General features: G+C 41.7%; 2 protein-coding genes across 2 annotated transcripts in view; one reads left to right on the top strand and one right to left on the bottom strand.

Moving 5' to 3' along the window:
- Window positions 1–2,795, top strand: part of BCL9 (BCL9 transcription coactivator) — a 20,556-nt gene extending 17,761 nt beyond the window's left edge. Inside the window, exon 7 of the mRNA XM_072993999.2 lies at window positions 644–2,795. Coding sequence (XP_072850100.2) covers window positions 644–1,752 — 1,109 coding nt within the window. The 3' untranslated portion in view covers window positions 1,753–2,795. The remainder of the gene's footprint in view (window positions 1–643) is intronic.
- ACP6 (acid phosphatase 6, lysophosphatidic) lies at window positions 2,279–23,131 on the bottom strand. Its single transcript, XM_072994000.2, has 10 exons — window positions 22,582–23,131; window positions 16,518–16,646; window positions 16,300–16,430; window positions 15,492–15,571; window positions 12,963–13,050; window positions 11,337–11,469; window positions 9,118–9,218; window positions 8,725–8,817; window positions 6,163–6,322; window positions 2,279–5,461 (listed from the first exon to the last, which is right to left on the bottom strand). The coding sequence occupies exons 1-10, from the start codon at window positions 22,804–22,806 to the stop codon at window positions 5,345–5,347; spliced, it is 1,257 nt and encodes a 418-aa protein (XP_072850101.1). The 5' UTR covers window positions 22,807–23,131; the 3' UTR covers window positions 2,279–5,344.
- Window positions 23,132–23,170: the final 39 nt, after the last annotated feature.

Below are 23,170 nucleotides of genomic sequence, written 5' to 3'. Positions count from 1 at the left end.
TGCTGCAGTAACCAGTGTTTACTTGGGGGCTGTTCTTATAAGCATTTATGGAAATTAGTATGTTTTTCTTTTTTACAAGCAGCCTGACTTTTAAAAGATTTTCTTCTTGTAGCAGAGGACATAAAATGAAAAGGATTGAGAACCACTGTTTTAGAGGGCCCTGCCCTGTCCATATGAATTACATACTCTAGAATTGTGTCTTGAAAACATTCATGCCAAAGGTGTTTAACTTGTGTGGTCTTTCAGAAGTAGCTGGATTGCTTTCCCATCATACTTCACAGTGGGCTGGGCTTGATGAGTCACTAGAAGACCACAGGTTGCCCACCTGTGCTATAGAATTTAGCAGATGTCTTTACCATGATCAACTGTTCTGGCACACAGATATGCCAGAAACATCTACTTAAGTGTTGTCTTAACAAAAGTATGTTGAAATACAGAGTCTGAAATAATAGAAAAAAACTGAAGGTGTTGGAACTGTTTTTACATAGTACTACATATGGGACTTTTAGGGCAGTTATGAATAGTCTTCAATTCAACCTAGAATTCTTGTAGAAAAGGATTTTGCTTTTGTACATCTTCAACAAAAATAGTGTCTTTACCTAGGTTGCTCTAATATTAAAAATATATTTTCTTTTGTCTCCAGGAATGGGCATTAATCCCCCAAATCCTCGTGTTTCAGGTCCTAACCAGGCAGGCCCAATGCCAACTCTTAGCCCAATGGGAATGACACAGCCTCTAACTCACAGTAACCAGATGCCCTCTCCAAACACTATGGGACCCAGTATACCTCCTCATGGGGTCTCTGTGGGACCTGGCCTGATTCCACACAATCCAATGATGGGCCATGGTTCCCAAGATCCACCAATGGTACCTCAAGGACGCCTGGGCTTCCCACAGGGCTTTCCTCCAGTACAGTCCCCTCCCCAGCAGGTGCCATTTCCACATAATGGACCTAGTGGTGGACAAGGCAATTTCCCAGCTGGAATGAGCTTCCATGGTGAAGGACCACTGGGGCGTCCCACCAGCATGCCCCAAAGTTCAGCGGATCCAGCACTTTGCAAGTCTGGAGGTCCTGGGGGACCAGACACTTTCACTGTCCTAGGAAACAACATGCCTTCAGTTTTTACTGATCCGGAGCTGCAAGAAGTGATTCGCCCTGGAGCTACTGGGATACCAGAATTTGACCTGTCCAGGATTATTCCATCCGAGAAGCCTAGTCAGACACTACAGTATTTCCCTCGTGGGGAAGTGCCAGGCCGTAAGCAGCCACAGGGTGTTGGGCCTGGCTTTTCCCACATGCAGGGGATGATGGCAGAACAGAATCCAAGAATGGGGCTGGCATTACCTGGCATGGGAGGCCCAGGGCCAGTGGGCACACCTGATATTCCTCTTGGAACAGCATCATCCATGCCAGGCCATAACCCCATGAGACCGCCTGCTTTTCTGCAACAAGGGATGATGGGACCGCACCATCGAATGATGTCACCAGCACAAACAGCAATGCCTGGCCAGCCTACACTGATGAGTAACACAGTAGGTATGATTCCAGGCAAGGACCGTGCTCCTGCTGGGCTATACAGCCACCCAGGACCTGTGGGTTCGCCTGGTATGATGATGTCAATGCAGGGCATGATAGGACCCCAACAAAACATCATGATTCCCCCACAGATGAGACCCCGGGGCATGGCTGCTGACGTAGGAATGGGAGGATTTAGCCAAGGCCCTGGCAACCCAGGGAACATGATGTTTTAAGCTGCTACATAAAGACTGGATGGTTCCAATCCTTGTTGAGATGAGATTCCAGGTCCTGAGGGCTGCCTGAAAGCTCCAGGAGCACAATTTGGCCATGCAATAGGTGAAAACAGACCAGAGGATGCTTTGGGAAATCTCGAATGTATGGAAATACCTGAAAACAAATGAATTCATTTTAACAGGTTGTTTTTTTAAGATTTATTTTTTAAAAATTATTTTTGTGTACTTGGGTATCCTGTGATGGCACCTGCTTTGAGAATCTGTAGCTGTATTTTGAGAATTGCCATTTGTCACAAGTTGCACCATTCTCTGTATGTTTACGTCCTTTGGACTGGCTTCTCCCAGGACTCTGTTATTTTGGGGGGTTATTTTTGTGTACTGTACTATATTGTAAAAGGGATTTTAGCAGAGACTTTAGTCTTTGGGGTGAGAGGCTGTTTACTTTTAGGTGGAAAATCCATCTTCAGAACTTCGGACTATTTTCCTTCAACTCCAATGTATAGAAAAACCAAACTACGACCTCAGAGCAGAGTATTAATGAAAAGCACAAAAGGAACTTAAGTTCAGTGAGGGGGAATCTTTAAAAAAATAAGTTAAGGACATATTTTTCAAATTATGGAGTGCTGCTCAGCACTTTTTGTCTCTCCCTCCCACTCTTTAAAAAAAAAAAAGCTTCTTGGTCCTCCCCACCCCTTTACTGTCTCCTCTGGCAGCTGCAATACATTGTATTATTTTGGGGAGCATATCTAGGAGAGCCCTTCTCATGCTGGGAGTGTTGCCACTTTCAGGAAGAGGCTGGACTTGGACACTGTTACATTCTACAGTAGTCTTACTGTTTCTTATTATCCTTTTTCTTAGAACCCCCCAAGTGACTTTATTAATGTGGGAGTGGAACAGACACTAAAAGTTATCCTGACTTTTTTGTGGCTTTTTTTTTGTTCCCCAGCGTAAAACGTTCTGTGTAACCTCCATTAAATTTGGTACAAAACCACTTGCCAGGGCTGTGGTGTCAGAAAAAATAAAATATATTGTTTCTTACAAAATGCATTTTTATTTCTCTTTTGCCATAATCCAGGGTGGTTCTGTTTGCTTCCTATCTCAGGTTGCCTCTTGCACCTGGGTTAAGAGTGTATGGATAATATTGATTTTATCTGAAAGCATTTCTGAGTAAAGTTTTGGCTTCCAATGAGAAGCATGTTGACACTAGTTGGTACAACTTAAGCCATGTTCCCATTATTACAACATGAAGCACTTACGGAGGTCCTGCTTTCATCATAGAGGTGAACTAATCCTGACACTGGAAGAAAAGCAGCTGCTCAAACACAATAAATGTATATGCAGCAGTAGTAGTAGTGTAGGCGTGCCTAAGAGTGCCAAGGAAAGAAGTCAACTTCTGGGTCACGATAGCTATATGTGTTTTGAACTGAGACAAATTTTTCCTCATCATATCAGTGCATTCCCATATCAGTCCTTGCAGATAAACAAGTCTCAGAGACCAACAGGTAGCCTTCCCACCACCACTTTTATAGCATAGCTGCCCAACTGGGTTGCGGGGAAAAATCTTGAGAAACCCTCTGTCTTGAAGGAAGCTGCACAGGAAATACCCAGAAGCAGTGGCCATGCAAGTCTTTGTCTACAGTAGTGGGGCAAAGTGTGGTCTTAAGGCTAGTTATGATACCTCAAATCTATTTTTGCAACCCTCTCCCTGCCAAGTGAATTGACATCCTCAATTTTCCAGGAGCAGCAGCTCACCTATTAAACCAATTATATTAAACACACAAAACCAGCCCCTTCTATTTTCTTTGTATCTCCCCCTGCCCCTCTCCTTTTTTTCCCCCATCCAATCCATAGAGCCTGGAGAGGATTCCCAGACAGATTAGTTACAGAAAAACTACCAAAGTTGCCTCCCCCTACAGCATACAATATACAGAATGAACTGAATACTTTTATATTTTGTGGTCTTAGTATAACTTTACTGTTCATAGGCAGAGCATCAGCAGATCTTCTAGAAGTAGCAAATCTTTAAGACCCTCTACAGGGAGAAATTTTTAAAAAGGTGAAAAATAAATAGAATGTTTTTTAACCTAGTAATTTTAAGTAAGACTTTTTCTCTGGAGTGGGAATTCAGAATGAGACTGTCATTCGCCATTTTCTTACCTAGAAAACTCTTCTGGACCTAGCTTTCATTTCCTGGGAGTGATCTTGCAATACATTACAGTACAGTTACTGCTCTACTGTATCAAGTAGGTTCAACATGTGTTTATATTGAGGGAGAAAGCATCACAGGAATGTGAACTCCTCTAAATGAACCTACTCAAAGCTGTTACGAGTTTTTTAATTCAGATATTAGGCTTATGCTTAACTACATTTCTGAACTTAACCATGGCTGAGCTGTTTATTCAGAGTTGTTCAGTGTAAGACCCTTCAGCATCTTCTTCTGTACAAAACAGAAATCCTAAACATGCCTTGTAGGAGTTGTAATGCTAAAAAGGTAAGGGTTATACTTCACAAATAGGCACAAACTTAAGAGATTAGTGCTACCATCTTTAGAGGCAGCTGAAGCATCTGAAAGTTCATGTGAATTTGCTGTAACCCCAGACTACATAGGTAGCAGCTATTTAGAGTCCCCAGTGAATATTTGTCTGCCTTTGACATTTAACAGCTTTGGAATTAGTTCTATTAGCATTGCCTGCTGCCCTCCCTAACAGCTGTATGTCTGGCCCTTAACACTAACAAATGTGCCCAGCTGTTCTTGTAATTGCTTGTATCTAGCTTCGTTCCTTCCAAACTTGCAACAGCTAGCAGCCTTACTTTCTTTTGCATTTCAGCTAACTGTACTATTCCACAATGGCTTTTGTTAAATCAAGTTATTTTTAACTGTTCTAAATTCAGCTGTTTAAAGCCACAATTATGATATTTACTTGCTAGCAACTTGGTGTAGCCATGCCTACTCTCCATCCCTTATACCTAAGGGGACTGTTGAAGGTTTACCATAAGAGATGTGTGGAACTCCTAACGGCTATAGTGCTTAAACAGCAGCAAATCAGCATAGCAATTCTAGATCCAAAGTAAGTTCCATGTGTGTTGTTAGTCCTATCCTTAGTACCAAAACATTCAGTTTGGAGGTTCATGACAACAGTTTGAGCCAAAATCCTATCCTCTGTAACTACACACAGACACAGTGGTCCTTGTTGAAGACTACTTTGCATGCCCTTATGCACACAGAAGCCCTATTTTCAACCAGGTAGTCACCATCTTGCGCAATTGTGAGCCGGAGATCATGCAGGGTATGTCAAAAGCTACAAATAAACAGCTGGAAAATGAAGTGACTACTACTCTGGGCAACCACCACCAGAATTTGCTATTGCCAATGATGTTCATCCTCAGCATGACACATTTTCATTCAGTCACATAAGCGTGTTTCCCCAAACAGGAAAGATTCACCTCCCTTACTAAGGCAAACTATGTGCTATTATGTTACTTTAACTTCGAAGTTGAACCACAAGTGGCTGTTGCTTTGATTTTATGGTATTCAGAAAGAAGAAATTACAACATAATTAGCTGCTGCTAATCAGTTATCTGTTAAAAGTGCCTATGTCTGGGAACAAAGCATTTTATATTCCTCTGGCTTTATGCTATAGACTGAAAGGGCATGCAGAAAGTCCTCCAGTGGACAGAGACCAGCTCTGCATCCTTGTGGAACCACCTCCTGAAAGAAAAACAGATCAGATTACAGAACGGTCCATGATAAGCATTACTTATCATGGGAGGGGAAAAAATGAAATAGTGTGCAATGAAAGTGAGAAAGACTGCAACATGCCAAATACACTAGTGCTCCTGTTGTATCTCGACCTTGGCAGCTACCCTGTTTCCCCTAAAATAAGACCTAACCTGAAAATAAGCCCTAGTATAATTTTTCAGGACGCTCCTAATATAAGCCCTACCCCTAAAATAAACCGCAGTTAGGTGAAACCCCGCCCTCCACCATTGTGCAGCAACCGGAAGAAGATGACATGACTGTATTTAAATAAATGTAGATTGCTGTACATAAAAAAATCCCCTGGAAATAAGCCTTAGAGCATTTTTGGAGCAAAAATTAATATAAGACCCTGTCTTATTTTTGGGAAAACACAGTATTCTGATTGGAAACCAGGAGCTCAACATCACGTCCCAGCCTTCTTTGTAACAATAGTGCCCGCCTGACAAAGGGACTAAAGTTGTTTTTTAATCATCTAGGTGAAAGAATCTGAAGCTGATAATAAGAGATCCGACATACTAGATTCAGTAAGCTGCTGGATCTGTTACAGGCTTGAGTATTCACATGAAGCATAAATCAAGAACTTGGTATCTACAACCTGCCCAGCTCTCAGCCAAGGCCACATAGTAGAGCAGTAAGAGGGGAGTCCATACCTCTCCATTATAGGTCAACCGTATAAACCAGTCTTTGGAATGCTGGTAGAGCTCCAATGTTATGTCTGCAGCATATGGTGGCCATTTGGAATTAAAGACTCCCAGGGCTATCAGCAGTGGGAAGAGAGTAACATCATGGACAGCATACAGAATGAGTTTCCTACATGGACACATGAGATAAACAAAGTTCAGTATTAAGTTAGCCACAAGTACATATATAGTGTATGAGCAATTAGTCGTCTTCAGTTTGTCTATTTGCATGCATATCAACTCTGTTGGTAGTGTCTTGTCTTATCAGCACATTTTTGACTAAATTAAGAACATTTTGCACCAATGGGTTTTCATCTCTCTGGATTTTGCACTCAAGAGCCTCACTGTATGTCTTTATCTGAAACTTCCTATGTGTGCTACACAATGTTTAAGATACTGAAGTTTATTTTAGGTTGCTTGCAAACAGACTTTACTCAATTAAGAGTCCAATTTAAAGATATATCAAGGTGCATGACTAAGATGTGTGTTTCTCTTGCACTGAGAATGTGGTGAAACAAAAGTGCTAGTTAATACCAGAACTTGGGTACTTCGATAAACCAAACAGTAAAAAATTACACAACACACAACCACTAATGTCTAAACCACTGGCAACAAAAGTGAGTACACCCCTAAGTGACAATGTCCAAATTGGGCCCAAGTAGCTGTTCTCCCTCCCTGGTGTCATGAGACCTGTTAGTGTCACAAGTCTCAGGTGTGAAGGGGGAGCAGGTGTTATCACTCCCACTCTCAGACTGGTCACTGGAAGTTCCACATGGCACTTAAGGGTAATGAACTATCCGAGGATCTGAAAAAAATGAATTGTTGCTCTACGTAAAGATGGCCTAGGCTATAAGATGATTGCCAAAAGCCTGAAATTGAGCTGCAGCATGGTGGCCAAGACCATACAGAGATTTAACAGGACAGGTTCCACTCAGAACAGGCCTCGACATGGTCAACCAAAGAAGATGAGTGCCTGTAATCGGTGTTGTATCCAGAGGTTGGGTTTGGCAAATAGACATGAGTGCTGCCAACACTGCTGCAGAGGCTGAAGGGGTGGGGTGGGGGGTCAGCCTGTCAGTGCTCAGACCATATGCCGCACACTGCATCAAATTGGTCTCCACGGCTGTCATCCCAGAAGGAAGCCTCTTCTAAAGATGATGCACAAGAAAGCCCACATATGGTTTGCTGCAGACAAGGAGACTAAGGACATGGATTTCTGGAACCATGTCCTGTGGTCTGGTGACACCAAGATAAACCTACTTGGTTCACATGGTGTCAAGCATGTGTGGCAGCAACCAGGTGAGTACAAAGACAAGTGTGTTGTGCTTACAGTGAAGCATGGTGGTGGGAGTGTCATGGTCTGGAGCTGCATGAGTTCAGCTGGCACTGGGAATCTACAGTTCATTGAGGGAACCATGAATGCCAACATGTACTGTGACATACTGAAGCAAAGCATGATTCTCTCCCTTTGGAGACTGGGCCACAGGGTAGTATTCCAACATAATGACCCCAAATGCACCTCCCAAATGACTCTTGCTAAAGAAGCTGAGGGTAAAGGTGATGGACTGGCCAAGCATGTCTCCAGACCTAAACCTTATTGAGTACGTGTGTGGCATCCTGAAATGGAAGGTGGAGGTGTGTAAGGTCTCTAACATTCACCAGCTGTGTGATGTTGTCATGGAGAAGAAGAATCCAGTCGTACCCTGTGAAGCTCTGGTGAACTCTACGCCCAGGGGGGTTAAGGCAGTGCTGGAAAATAATGGTGGCCACACAAAATATTGACAATTTGCGCTCAATTTGGACATTGTCACTTAGGGGTGTACTCACTTTTGTTGCCAGCGGTTTAGACATTAATGGCTGTGTGATGCGTTATTTTGAGAGGACCACACATTTACACTGTTATCCAAACTGTATACTCACTGCTTTACATTGTAGCCAAGTGTCATTTACTCAGTGTTGTCACATGAAAAGATATACTAAAATATTTATGAAATATGAGGGGGTGTGCTGTAGCTTTGAAAGAGAATTACACAAATTTGTTGGTAATGAAGCTATCAATGCCTGTTAGAATAGTTATACGCCACCTCTAGCATCAGAAGCAACATGCCTCTAAATATCAGTTGCAGGAAAAAAAAAAACATAACTGGAAAGGTGCTACTGTGCTCACCCCCTTGTGATCTTCCCATGAGCATCTGGCTAGTCCACATACGGACAGAATGGTAAGAATGCCTAAGCCTTTGGTCTGATCCAGGACTGCTATTACGCTGAAATCCCAACAGTGTCAGTTTCTTAAACTCTCATGGTTTCCTCTTGTCTTCCCAAAATCTATCATGGAAAAGATATATTTTAACAGGCCTCTCCTACTCTGGCATTTTAATCCAATGTCTGGCTTGTTCCACTTTTCTTTTAATGATTTCATATTATACAGTACAGGATGAGCCTTGCCAACTGAGTTCTTCTAGACTATGCATAATAGGCTGCAAAAAGGGCAGGCGGGCAAGAGAAAATGATGGGGATTTTTAATCTTTGTACCTGGTTTTGACTGCAGAAGAAGGATCTACTGCCTCCTTAATGTTTTCTTCTACTGCATGGAGAAGGGGGCCAACAGACATCTGAAGATTCTCCCTACAGGAGAGAGAAAAACAAGGTTGAATTCTTTTTTTCCTTTCTTTTCTTTGCAAGGCTTCAACTTTCCCCATTGCAACATCTTTAAACAGTTCCACATAACTGGCTTAACACTTTTCAGGGAAACTGGAGTTGATCTAAAAGTAAAAGGGATTAGGTACTAACAGCAGCATACACTACTAGCCAACACAAGCCGACAGTGTTTTACATCAATAGTGAAGGAATCCTTTCTGGCACAAGCATCTGCATATCATTCCTTTTCACTTAGCACTTTGCCTTGCCAACCCCAGGTTTCCTCACCTTAAATTGCATTTTGTTATATAAAGGAGCAAGTCCACAGCTCTCTTCTCAATTGTTTGCTGAAAATGCTTTAGAACAGGGCAACTTGGTAGATCATGTGCCTGAAAAAAAAAAAGTAAAGTGAAAAATAAACCAACAAGCCACTAGAGCCCATGATTTGGCAATGGAAAGCAGACAACGGCCCAAGATGAGCCATGGATGACCCACATACGCATTTATTACTTAGATGCCTTGAAGTCAGTATGTAATCAGAACTTAGATGTCTGTTGTTGGGTTTTTTTTTAAGTTACATTTGGGCAGCTTGAGTACTTTCAGATGTTTCTGGCATACATGAGCCCTGCCCGGAACAGTTCATGGTAAGGGATCATGGGAACTGCAGTTCAAGAGCATCTGTAGGGCCAAAGCTGTGTTAAGAGAGGAATGTTTCATATCCTTCTCTAAATCTCTAGAGTAAGACTGCCCCCTGGCCCTCAGTATGAACAGACTTCTGCTAGCATTTCCATAGCTGGAACAGGAGGTGCTTAGAACCTGCTTAATGATGATCTTTCAGTAGAGAGTAATTGGACACATTTCCCAACAGATGAAGTCAGGATAGGGCATATCTTGTATGAATCCACTGTATGGTGTGCTGTGAGACGCGTTTTTGAACTATGTGGAATGGAACCTTGAGTTCCTTGAATCTTCAATGAGAAGGTCAGGAACAGCAAGCAATCCTCGAGAGAAAGCTCACTCAGTACTGCTTATTTTCCTATGCACTGCACAGATCAAGAAAGTGCTCCATTTATTCTAGGAAGCATTTTCCGTTTATTTAGGGTGGCAGAAAGATTCCCTGGGCCTGGTCAACATCCCACATGAATGTGATGTTGTGTCCATTACTTGCAAAGCACAGGCTCAATCAACAAGGACTGAAACAGGGCTTTGAGTGTGGTAAGTTAGAAAGCCACAGAAATATCCTTTCATCTCTTGAGTTTCTGAGAAATACTAGGTTTAAATGCAGTTTACCGATTGATATTGTAAGTGATTTATTACGCTAGAGATCTAAATTCAGTTGCTAGTCCTAAATCACATAATGAATGGGCTAATCACCACTGAATCCTATTCATTCGCATGGCTCAATCTAGTTGGGACTCTTGACTGGATCCATGCTTTGCTATTGCTTCTATTTCTACAGCTGTCGCCTCTAAATCTTCCAAAACACAAACTTTCCCCTGTGTGGAGTAAAACATGCAGTAACTTGGGGGACAGGGAGGCAAAGGTGCACTCTGAATAAGCTCCAGAACTGGGCCCACAGAAATTGCTGGTATCATTGGGGTACATAATAGTTGGCAGAATTTGCAAGAGATAGACTTTAAAGCCTAAAAGAGGCAATAGTGGAAGAGATCAAAGGAGAGATATCAATGGATGGCAATAGAGACATGAGAATGTGGTAAGAGTGGAAACTTTAAAAGCTGGCTATGATTGCACATAAGGGTTAAAGGGTTAAGCCTAAGGCCTCATAGAAGAGCTGAGGGTTCTGAAGGGTGCTGTTCATATACTGCCCCATAGCACTTAAAGCACTCCCTAGGCAGTCTATTATGCATGCTACACATTGCCCCCCCCCAACAAGTCGTGTACAGTGGACCCTCTACTTACGGAATTAATCCGTATTGGAATGGTGGCTGCAGGTCGAAAATTCTGTAGGTCGAGTCTCCATTGACCTACAATGCATTGAAAACCGATTAATCCGTAACCGGCCGTTTTTGTTCCATTTTGTTTTTTTTCTGGTCTGTAAGTCGATCCTCTGGCTGCAAGTCGAACCTAAATTTTGCAGCCAGAGAAGTCTGTAACTCGAAAAGTCTGTAAGTCGAGCCGTCTGTAAGTCGAGAGTCCACTCTACTCAATTTACCAACCTCAGAAGGATGAAAGATTGAGTCAACCTTGAACTGACCTCCTGAACTTGTTGGGATCGAATTCAGGTTGTGAGCAGTCTGCAATGCAGTTCTGTAGTTTAACCCCTGTGCCACAAGTCTCCTGAAGAGTGGTGTGAAAGAAGAAAGCTGGTTCCCTTACTTGTCCAAATTGCCTTGGTCATCTTTCTACTATTACGAGGGAAGTTCAGTTTGATTGTTTAATCATTATTTGCTTCTTCTGCCTTCAGCGCAGCTTCTATCACAGGCCGCTAAGTATCTCGTGGATAGTTGAAGAAAGCAGGGACTGTTTTTATGAAGACACAATATTACCTGTTCTGCCAAGATGTTGTCAAAAAGGAGAAAGAAGTCCACTGCTTTCTGGTTGGCAATGCCCATCTTTTCTTTAATTGTATTCAGATCCTCAGAGATATCTGGCTGCAAATGAGCACTGTGCAACCCGTCTCTGTCAAGGAAAAGAATATTGTTTTGGCCTCAGTTTCATAGGGGGGTTTTCCAGAGAAAGTTCAGGCTTGATTTGCTCCAGGACCCACTTGTTCGTCTTTCTGACTCTCCATGGTATCTGCAAAGCTCCCCTCCAGCACCAAATTTCAAACAAAACAATTTTTCCTATCAGTTTTCTTTACTGTTTAGCTTTCATGTCCATATATGGTGATCGAGAATACAAGATGGTGGATGGTCTTGGTCTCTAGTAACACCTCCCCATTAAGATGATCTTATCTTAATACCTGGCATTTCTCATAAACACCTTTGACAAATAACCTTAAAAGGATGTCACTATAAATATTCTTAAGGAAATAAGTTCAATGACTTTATTATTATGTGCCATCAAGTCAGAACCAACTTATACCAGCTCTAATAAGTAAGGTAAGTGAGATATTTGAGGAGTGGTTTTACCAGTTCCAGACCCCCAATGAACTTTCATGGTTGAGTGGGAATTCGAACCCAGGCCTCCTGAGCCCTATTTTGGCACTCTATCCACTACACAACACTAGGTATTCCCAGTTTTTTAAAAGCTTATTGTATTGGCTCATCTCCCCCAGGTTTACCATGCAAACATACAATACATATTTGTCTGAGTTAACTTGGCACTGTGCAGCATTTTACCCAGCCACCACGACAGTCAATCACTGTTTCAGATAGTCTTCTCTATTTTAATCTATTTTTTTATCCTGCAGTGGAAGGAGGTTGGACTCAGTGTCATCTGAGGTTCCTTTCAGTTCTACAATCCTATCATTCTTTTCTGTCACCTACAATGAGCATTACTTTTTTGTGAAAAAGTGGGGCATAAATGTGAGAGAAATTTACATATATATTTATGTTGCAAATATATATATCTATGTATTTCTATCACATTTACGCACACTATCCATCTTCATTCATATATATATGAATGAATGAATGTGGCAGGAATGAAACAGTTTTCAAAGTTTCCCAGAACTACAGCTATATTACCACTATTGTCTAAACAGACAATAAGTAAAATATTGAAGCTATATAAGGTAGGCAACTGTTGCTCCCTTTCTTGTTCCTGTTTTCAACAGCAGCAATTTTGGGGATATAGTAAAATGTTGTGTAAGCATTCTTTAAAGCTTGCTGCAGCTTCACTGGCCCAATATGAAAGTCACCTCATCATAATGGAGAAGGACAAAGCAGGTAACAATCTTGGGCCTATTTCAACCACTGAAATGTTGCTGCAACAATTAAAGCATCCAAGAGAAGGCAAACCTCACCCCAAAAGTGTAGTGAACTATTTCCAGAAAAGCACAGTTAAAAAAACAACAACAATTCAGTGGCACATACTGCCTTTGATAATCAACTGGCCTTATAAAAGATTTTGCTGTTTTTCTTTTTCAAGGTCCTGCTCAATGGGTTCCAACATTTCCCTGCACTTAACAGGGAATCTGCCATGCCTTCAGAAACACTGTGGTAACTTACCGGTTCATCTGTTTCAGTCGCTGGCAGTTCATCGGATTGGGATAAAGGATTTCAGATTGGGCTTCATCTGTAACTATGGTAATAGGTCCTGGATGATAGATTAAAAAATGAATCATTCTAATACACTTTGAATTAATGATTTAAGCCTTAAGATGTTAGAATTAATTCTAACACATCCTGCATTTCATACCAATTTAATATCATTTATAACCTTAGAGCCACATATTGGATTTTAGGTGTTAGGACAACCTCTTACCCATCTCTAGCATCATCTGTGCAAAGCTCATTAGGGAACTTCCTCTTCACTTAAAGACATGCAAAGCTTTCTTTCAATTACATTTCTGCTCCCAGCCATCATTAGATCATGCCTACAAACTAATAAGGCAAAGGCCCACTGTGCTAAATGCTAAATAAAATAGGCTAGTTATTAACATGTGCCTTCAGATAGTTCCTGGTGATATATTCAACTCTGTTTCCATATAGTGACTCATACCATATGATTCTCTTGCTTATAAATTAATTTACAGCACAGCAAGCTATTATCCTAATGAAAACAGTTAACAACCACCATTATAAATACTTGGGTTTCTAAAACCAGACTGAAGCGCAGATGATTCTTCTTTTCCTAATGGTTCCCTGCAATCAGGTTTTGTTAAGCTCAGGCACAACAATACCAGCTTTGCAAGAAATTTGAGTTCTGTACAAATTTCCCTTTTGAAAGCAGTATACATACACATAGCAGATTTCTGAATTCCAGTATTGTACTTTTAAACATTTCTTTTGTCCCCCTTTAATTCTTCTGTATCTCTCTCTCTCTCTCTCTCTGTGTGTGTGTGTGTGTGTGTGTGTGTGTGTGTGTGTGTGTGTGTGTGTGTGTGTGTGTGTGTGTGTGTGTGTGTGTGTGTGTGTGTGTGTGTGTGTGTGTGTGTGTGTGTGTGTGTGTGTGTGTGTGTGTGTGTGTGTGTGTGTGTGTGTGTGTATATATATATATATATATATATATATATATATATATATATATATATAAAATTCTGGATTTTCTCATGACTGCCCGCTAATTGCTCTTTTCCTCTTTTGTTTCCTGTAAACCCCTAATCCTTTCTTCTTGCATTAATTTTCCCCTTCAGTTTTTCCCCAAGCCTGGCCAGATGCAGTGAGAATTGATACAAGAAAGGTGCTGCTTGCAGGATGAACAAGGCCTGACTCAGACATTCATGTCTGCTTGCTCTGCCTGAGCATAGAGGTCACAGGACAGCTGTTTGCACTGCCAAAAGTTCATGAAGCAGGCATGCCACAACAGGTCAACATGCAGGGGGCAGAGGCCTATAAATGCATGGTTCCCTGCATGTTGCTGAACTGCAGCTTCCAGCCCCCTCAGTCAACACAGCTAATGATGAACAATGCAGGGACTTGCCATGAGAAACTAGAAAGTGCCATAATTAACACAGCAATGTTTTATTTGTTACACTAATGTCCCTCTTCTCATGAGCTCACTCATTGATTTTTCATGGCTAAGATGGAGATTTTAACCCAGGTCTCCAGAAGCCTTGTGCATCTTTGTTCTTTCAAGAACTAAGACTGAAGTCCAGGGTCATTCTAAGTCAGCTAATTTGATTGCATGCATGAACCTGCTCTTCACTGGTGCCCTTCAGAAGCTTCAGACTTCATTGCTCATAACCCCTCACCATGAGATGATTCAGAGTTCAAAACAGCCACAGGCCACCAGATTGGGGAAAGTGTATGTACCCAGTTAAAATGGCCCACATCATTATCACCGCCAGCCATGCTTCTGTCTCCTGGAGCTGATGCAAATTCCGTGGCACATTCCTGTGACCACGTACTATCTAGAAAGCAGGTTCCTACTATGGATCTGTGCAGGCACAGTAGTCGTGTGTGTGACTATACAGAGGGGCACTTGAAGAATTAAAATTGCAGCTGAATATTTCTCTCTTCTTGCCCATTTTCTGAAATCAATTTTTTTTTTGTTATTTCAACACAAGATTGAGACTTGAAGACTGTAACTTACTCAAGCAAAAAATATATCTACGCCAATACAGATGCTTCCTTGGGAGTCATAGCAGGGGGACTGAGTGCTCCTGCACCTACAGTCCCATGTTAATTGCAAAATTACTGTTCTTCCCATTTACAGTGTAAATATAGTCCAGGAATGGGCCATACACAATCTATACCTCTGCATGATTACTTGTGCCCTCCTGTCATACATAATTCAGTAGCGCTGTCATTAAAATAAAAATTAAAACTAGACACGTGGGAACTGTGAACATTGCATGAAAGCTGATGCAGGATTTTTTAAACTACCACCACAGCTATGGGTCCATGAGGCTCAGTCAGATTGAAATTTGGCCCTGGACCCACCCCAGTATAATCTAACCGAATGCTCCAGAACATGGAATGACAGGGATGAGCAAAAGGAAGATTATCTTGAAAGAGTACTGTGGCATAAGGATGTGAGGTAACATAAGCTAGGACTGAGAAAAGAGCAATGAGATGCTCCCCTTCACTGCTAACCTTCTTTCTGCTGTTGGAACAGCCCAGCTAGCAAACATCGTGTGGACTCCAGATTCCGAACAATATTAGAGGAACGGATGCTGAAAAACAGAAGGTAGCCAATGAAATGGAGCAAAGAGATGACTACTGCTTTATGTGCCACCTGACCAGTGATAGCTGTGAGGAGTTCACCACTCAGAGGAACTGTCGTCAGCTCTAAGTACCACCTGTTCCTACCAAGCTCTGTAACAATCCTCAGTTTGGTAGACAGAGTTACTTGATGGCCACTTCTCTGTGTTAAGGTTTCTTAGCAAAAAAAAAAAAAAAAAAAAAAAAAAAAAAAAAAAATCTCTGGGAGGGGCCAATTAAACATACCTTCAATTCATCATCTGAAGCCCTACTCAAGGGAGCGACAGAGCATTTTCAGTGGTGATACTCCATCTGTGGAATGCCCTCCCCAAAGATGCCTGCCTGGTATCTACATCAGGGACTTTTCTGTAGTAAGTGAAGGTCTTTTGTTTCTCACAGGCATTTTAAGAACAACTTTCAGTGCTTTTAGATCTTAGCATTCTTCTATTTTTTTTTTTGATGGTTTTAATATGCTTTGACGTGCTACAGTATTACTCCTACTGTTTTTATTTTGTTTTCATTACATACTCTCTCCATTCTTTCTTTGTTTATATATCTAAAGTGTAAGTAAGAAAGAAAAAAGCAAATAAATCCTGGTAAAGCGATCTGCTAAGGTTTATGTGATGGAGGGCAGAGGCAAATGATAGTCAAAGAGAAGAAATAACAGTAACAAAGAAAACTGCTGAGTTAAAAGACTCACAAGACCTCTGACGGTTTAAATGCAGGTGAGAGGAAGCTGGTCTCCTCAATGTAATGTCTCCTTAGCCGTTTCCCCAGTGTAAACATCTGCTGCATGCCTATTTTTGTAAGTTGCCCTGCAAATACACCACCCTGGAGACAAAAAAAATGTGCAATTGAAAACTGCTAAAAGATGACAAGCAAATACAATTTTTTGGAAGAAAAATATGTTTGTTTCACCTTCAGTGTAATTTTTCTGTAGTTTTCTTCATAAGGGGAAGGAGGCTGTGGCCCGCCATTCAGATCAGTAACTGTGTAGTCAAACTGAGTTTCAGCAGGAGTTTCCAAGAGAGCAGGGTCCCACTCCACCTATTTCAACAAGGGGAGAGTGTTTGATTAAGAAACCAGAAGTTTTAAATGGTTAGAACAAGGTGAACACATGGCAGGCCTTCCAGATGTTCGACTGCCACTCCCATCATTGTCAGCTAGCTTGGGCAGATGTTCCAAAACATCTGGTGGGCCACAAGTTTTCAAACCTGAACTACAAAAATATTAATCTAATTCTATGAAGAAATGTGGTGGCCTCAAGCATGGCAAATGAGTGTTCATAGTGTGAGCTGCTTGAAGACAGAGAAAAATAACATGCCAACTTTCATAATCTGTATATTTCAGGGCTGCCTTTTGAAATGTACAAACATGTGGCTGCAGGAAGTGCTGCAGAACAACTTTGGTATGGCTGCCAGAAATTGTCTGTGTTTCAATGCTACGCTCAGCTATTCCGCTTCTTAAAGAAGCAAAAGTGATGAGTCAAAATGCTCCCAGTAGCTATAAAGTCACAAAAGCAAGGCTTGACAAATTGTGTTTTGCCCAGCATCCTGTGTGTCAAACAATTACCGCTAGAAATGCTGCAACACATCAATTTAATACAGAGAATTCTTCCAAGTGATGGCAATTCTCACGTTGTTTACAAACACACTTGCATTTCCTTCCACTTCAGACAGTATATTAAGTTTGTTTATTATCAGATTTCACCATAAGAAAGAGGCTCCCTTTACAGCCCGGGAGAGAAACATGTTCCTGGATCAAGGTACCTCTGAAAATAACCATTAATTCCAGGCCAGTTACAAAATCAAGAGTAAATCACATAGATGTTTTGTTATGATTCATGAACCAAGCAAGCAGAAATTATAGTGCCTCATTACTGTCACTTGTTCATTTTTTATCTATTTTAATGACTGATTCTTTGTCTGGTCAAAACAGAACCCAAAACCTAACGATATAACCAGATGCCCACTGCTAGCACACTGCACCATCGACCTTACAGAAAAAAGTGAGACTGTTAATGCAGATCAGCAATGTACAGGCACCTGCTGTATCCTGTAAATCTGTGGTTCCCAATCTTGGGTCTCAAGACGTACTTTGACTGCATCTCCTAGAAGCACAGCTAATGGCAAAGGATTCTGGGACTTACAGTCCAAGAATGTCTGGGAAACCAAGGTTGGGTACCACTGCTGTAACTGGTCATAAAAGTTCTCTTGGGCTTAGTTTTTCTTTTTGTTTTTTTGCCATTTAAATTTATTAAATTAACAATGACAATATTAATATTAATCAATAAATAAATTCATATATTTGTATACCCTTCTTCCCTCCCCTATCCCCTTCTCATCCCCTGCATCAGAGTCATATCCAAAATCTTATGAAAAGGCTTTCCTGAGAAAATTATAATAGTCCAAATAATGTTATAAAGATCAGTAAATCCCATATGCTTTGGGGAGTCACTTATTACTTATTCTACTCATATAAATAATGAGAGGGTGCCAGTCTGCTGCAACGGAATCCAAGTGATTTATCTCTTTATCTACATGCAGTTTGGTGGTTAATTTTCCCTAGAGTGCCATCTGCCCCACTCTAGCGTACCCTGCTGTGACTGACACTCCCTGCATACCTTTCCACTATTTAACTGTAGCCTGTCTTGCAGCTACTAGAAGATGGCCTATTAGATGTTTATGTGAACTTAACGCATCCTCCCCTAAGAAAAGGGTAAGAAATGCTACTTCCAGAGCTTTAGTGATGGACTGATTTGTAACTGTATTTATCCATTAAACACCTCTTCCCAAAACCTGGTCTACTTTTTTGCAAAGCCACCAAAGGTGCTGAAATGCCTCTCCAACACATATCTGGCACTGCAGGGTTGATATGTGAGAGCTGAAGTGGGGCTGGATACAATTTTTAGAGTATTTTCAAAGCAGTCTCCCAAGCACTAGTAGAAATCCCTTTATATGGAAATGTTGTGAACATCTCCAACGATTTCTACTGATTAATTTTAATCTGTTCATGTGCCCACAACTCATGCAGCCCCGTTGAAGAGCCCAGATCTGCCTCAATCAACAACAAATAAAATGTTGGTACTGCTGCTTTGTTTATTTCAGTTAGAGCAGTGATTCACACTTTTAGATAACACAAATGTTCTTGGACTGCAACTCCCAGAAGCCTTCACCACTAGCTGTGCTGGCCAGGGGTTTTCTGGGAGTTGCAGTCCAAGGACAAGGTTGGGAACCACTGAGCTAGGGAATGATAAAGTTGATAGGCTTTGTAATATGCGCACAGCAATGGCTACCCCAGCCCCTTTTGCTGATGGAATGGTAATGAACTGACTTAGCTATTCTAGGGTCTTTCCTATTCAAGATAAAACTTTGATTCCCTTCTGCCAAATTTTAAATGTGGCACCCTGAATTTTTAAAGGTAGGATATCAAAAGGATAAGTGAACTTGGTTAAAATAATTATCTTAACTGAAGCAGTATGGCTTGATAATGATAGCCTATATTTATTTCATTTTTCAATATCTAGTTTGGTTTAAAAAAAAAAAAAACACCACACAGTTAGATCTGAGAAGCTTGGTGAGCTTTTTAGCTATGAAGACTCCTAAATATTTAAACCTGTGAGATATTAAAATTTGTGGTGATGGGAGTATACTGAAGAGCGTTACAGCAGTTTCCTAAAATTTACCTGGAGTCTTGCAATCTCAGAGAATTCCTTTTAATATGAGGGATTGTTTCTACAGCACTCATTCCATCACTATTGCATCATTAGCATATAAACTGACGACATGAGTTGAATTCTTAATATGCATTTGCCCTTATATATGAAGCAAACAATTCTGTCACAAAAGTGAATAGCCAGAGTAAGAGAGGGCACTCCCTATGAAGTCCCTCTTTAGGCCTGAAACTCTTCAAACCCCTGGTTTATCCAAAGCCTAGAATGCATCATGAAATAAATTGAATTTAATACTGATGTAAATTTAAGGCTAAATTTATAACACCCCAAAGAATTATGTAGAAATTCCCAACTGACACAATCAAAAGGCTTTACAGAAATCCAGAGCCAGTAGGGTTTTTTGTTGTTGTTGTAGGGTGTGTTTTTTTGCTATAATTCATTACTCTTCTGATTGGCCCTATATTTATTTTTGCACGTTCCTCTTGAAATTATAGGATGGCTGTACAAAACCTAAGTAAATGAATTCTTCATGGTGTATATCAAGACTATAGGCACATTAACATTCATAAAATAAGATCTCAGCTTTCAAAAATAATGAAAAAGGTGGTATTAAATAATTTGTTTCTAAAACAAGAGCAAGGGTATTAAAGATAGAACTTTTCAGATGTCATTTATTCACAGGATCACAAGAAACAACCTGATAGCACTAAACCTAAATTAAAGTAGATCCTCATTGACCCATATAGCACATATGACCTTCCAGGGACAAAAATTAGTAGGAACTTAGGCAGTAGTTGTCAGTGCTGGTATCTGGGTTGTTGCAGCACACAACTGAGAACAGAAGATATTTCTTTGGAAAATATCGTATCAACGTGCTGTGTAAGCTGTAATCAAATCACAAAAATACTGAATTATGCGGAGTCCCCTTCCCTAACTCTACCAATAGTCTGTGTCCTCCTAGCTAAATGCCAACTACACAGTTGTTTCCATCATCTGTACACTTTAGCAGAGAATTTATAGTGAACTTTATCAGCATCCTAAGGTCAAAGGTAAGATAGTCATTTTTGTACTTTGAACTTTGTAAAGGTGTACAAATCCAGAAGTACAAGACGGGTTTCGAAGGGACAGAGGAACTAGAGACCAAATTGCTAACATGCGCTCGATTATGGAGAAAGCCAGAGTGTTAAAAAAATTCTACTTCTGCTTCATTGACTACACAAAAGCCATTGACTGTGTGGACCACAGCAAACTATGGCAAGTCCTAAAAGAAATGGGAGTGCCAGACCACCTTATCTATCTCTTGAGAAATTTATATGTGGGACAGGAAGCAATAGTTAGAACTGGATATGTAACAACTGATTGGTTTGAAATTGGGAAAGGCTATATATTGTCTCCCTGCTGATTTAACATATATGCAGAATACATCATGCGAAAGGCTGGACTAGATGACACCCAAGCCAGAATTAAGATTGCCGGAAGAAATATCAACAACCTCTGATATGCAGATGATACCACTCTGATGGCAGAAAGTGAAGAGGACTTAAAGAAGCTCTTAATGAGGGTGAAAGAGGAGAGTGCAAAAATGGTATGAAGCTCAACATCAAAAAGACTAAGATCACGGCTAGTGGTCCCATCACCTCCTGGCAAATAGAAGGGGAAGATATGGAGGCAGTGACAGATTTTAGCTCCTTGGGCTCCATGATCACTGCAGATGTTGACAGCAGCCATGAAATTAAAAGATGGCTGCTTCTTGAGAGGAAAGCGATGACAAACCTAGAAAGCATCATAAAAAGCAGAGACATCACTTTGCCAACAAACGTCTGCATAGTCAAAGCTATGGTTTTCCCTGTAGTGATGTATGGAAGTGAGAGCTGGAACATAAAGAAAACTGACCACCAAAGAGTTGATGCCTTTGAATTGTGGTGCTGGAGGAGGCTCTTGAGAGTCTCCTGGACTGCAAGGAGAACAAACCAATCCGTTTTGAAGGAAATCAACCCTGAGTGCTCACTGGAAGGACAGATCCTGAAGCTGAGGCTCCAATACTTTGGCCATTTCATGAGAAGAGAAGACTCCCTGGAAAAGACCCTGATGTTGGGAAAGTGTGAAGGCAAGAGGAGAAGGGGACGACAGAGAATGAGATGGTTGGACAGTGTCATCGAAGCTAACAACATGAATTTGATCAAACTCCAGGAGGCAGTGGAAGACAGGAGGGCTTGGTGTGCTCTGGTCCATGGGGTCACAAAGAGTCGGACATGACTTAATGATTAAAAAACAAAAGGTGGAAGGCAGTCGTCATAAGAACAAAGCAATCGATCTCATGGTTCCACACACACACACACACACACGTTATCACTGGGGTTATCCTGAACAAACAATGGAGGTGGAGCACTACTACCATATATTCCCATGAATGTTAATTCATATATACATGACTGTAATTCAGTGGGTTTATTCTCAGGTTAGTAGATACACTATTACTACCTTCTCTTTTCTCCAGTGTGCAACTGCTATGCCTAAGTGCTTTCACCTCAGCTCAAAAATTACTACACCTTTAAAAGCTGTAAGAGGCTGGACTTGACAATCCATAGGGATCCTTCCATCCCTGCATTCCTAAGATAGTGATGATTAACTATTGGCAGCAGGAAGAATTGCCAAAACCTACATGTTCCTACATGAATTTAGTAGGCAATTGTAAAATATAGTCTCTCATACAGCCTGTTACCCCACTGGGAATTCGTTTTTCAGACATGGGCCAACATACTTTTGGTGACTTATATGCATGCAGTCTAAATTGTGTAACACACCACAGTAGATAGCTACTAACTAACAAGATGCACACCTATTAATCTAACCTATGCCTTGCCAGTTAGCAGCAATGCATCAGGTTCAGTTATGTAATTAAACTATGCACATGTAAAATCACAGCATGTTTATGGTCCATGTATTAAAAATTAAGATTCTTTGTACAAAATGATGATGATGATAGCAACAATCTATAAGGCTCTTACTGAAAGACTGCGGAGACAACGTATCAGAGGCAGGGAGAAAACTTTACTGCAAGGATTTCCACCCTGAGGCTCTCTAGACGTTATTGGACTTCACCTCCCAGAAGCCACACCCAGCATGGCCAACAGCCAGGGATTCTGGGACTTGTAGTCCGACAACTTCTGGAGACAGGAAAGCCTGGTAGGATCCCTTCGGGTTTATCACCGTCTCCAGCTCCCCGCTTCCCAATAACTCCAGGAGTGTTGGGCGATGTTACGGTCCTCCGTACCCCGAAGGGAAAGCTCGCCCCAGCATCCCCCTTACCTGCTCCACGTCTGGGATCGGCCTGAGAGGAGTGCGCGCTCCGTGCCGAAAGAGGACCTGGACCAGTTTCAGCTCCGGCCGGTCACTGCTCTTGACGTCGCCGCCGCCGGCGCCTCCTTCCCCAGCCCGGCTTCTGCTCCTCCTCGGTTCGGCCAGGACTCGCCCCTTGTCGTGCAAGCAGTAAGCGAGAGTACCCACGATTCCTACTCGAGCCCACAAAGACATCCTCCAAAGGGATCCGCTAAAGAGCCCAGTCCGTCGCAGAAAGGGATAGAAGCGAGCGGGAGTCCCGTTGCAAAAAAAGTCCCCAAGCGCCCCCCCCAAAAAAGAGAAAGAAAGAAAAAGCGGACGTGGGCACCTTCGAGCAAGTCTCGGTTGCAACGCGCGGTCTTAAATGAAGCCGCTTTCAAGGGCTCCCTCTGCTTAGAAGCCCTAGCCCCGGCCGCAGAAGAACAGGTGGCGCTTCTTCCTGCAAATTCAGACCGTTCCAGGTGAGACCTGGTCCTCTCCGCTCGGTCTGCTCCCCGGGGGGAATCCCGGACCTAGCTGGGGCACAGAGGGGTCATGGGAAATGAAGTTTCTCGCAGTT

The sequence above is a fragment of the Pogona vitticeps genome, chromosome 3, assembly GCF_051106095.1.
Source record: "Pogona vitticeps strain Pit_001003342236 chromosome 3, PviZW2.1, whole genome shotgun sequence".
Classification (NCBI taxonomy): domain Eukaryota; kingdom Metazoa; phylum Chordata; class Lepidosauria; order Squamata; family Agamidae; genus Pogona; species Pogona vitticeps.
The sequence above is the reverse complement of the archived record's forward strand: the minus strand, read 5'-3'. Positions and strand labels throughout refer to the sequence as shown.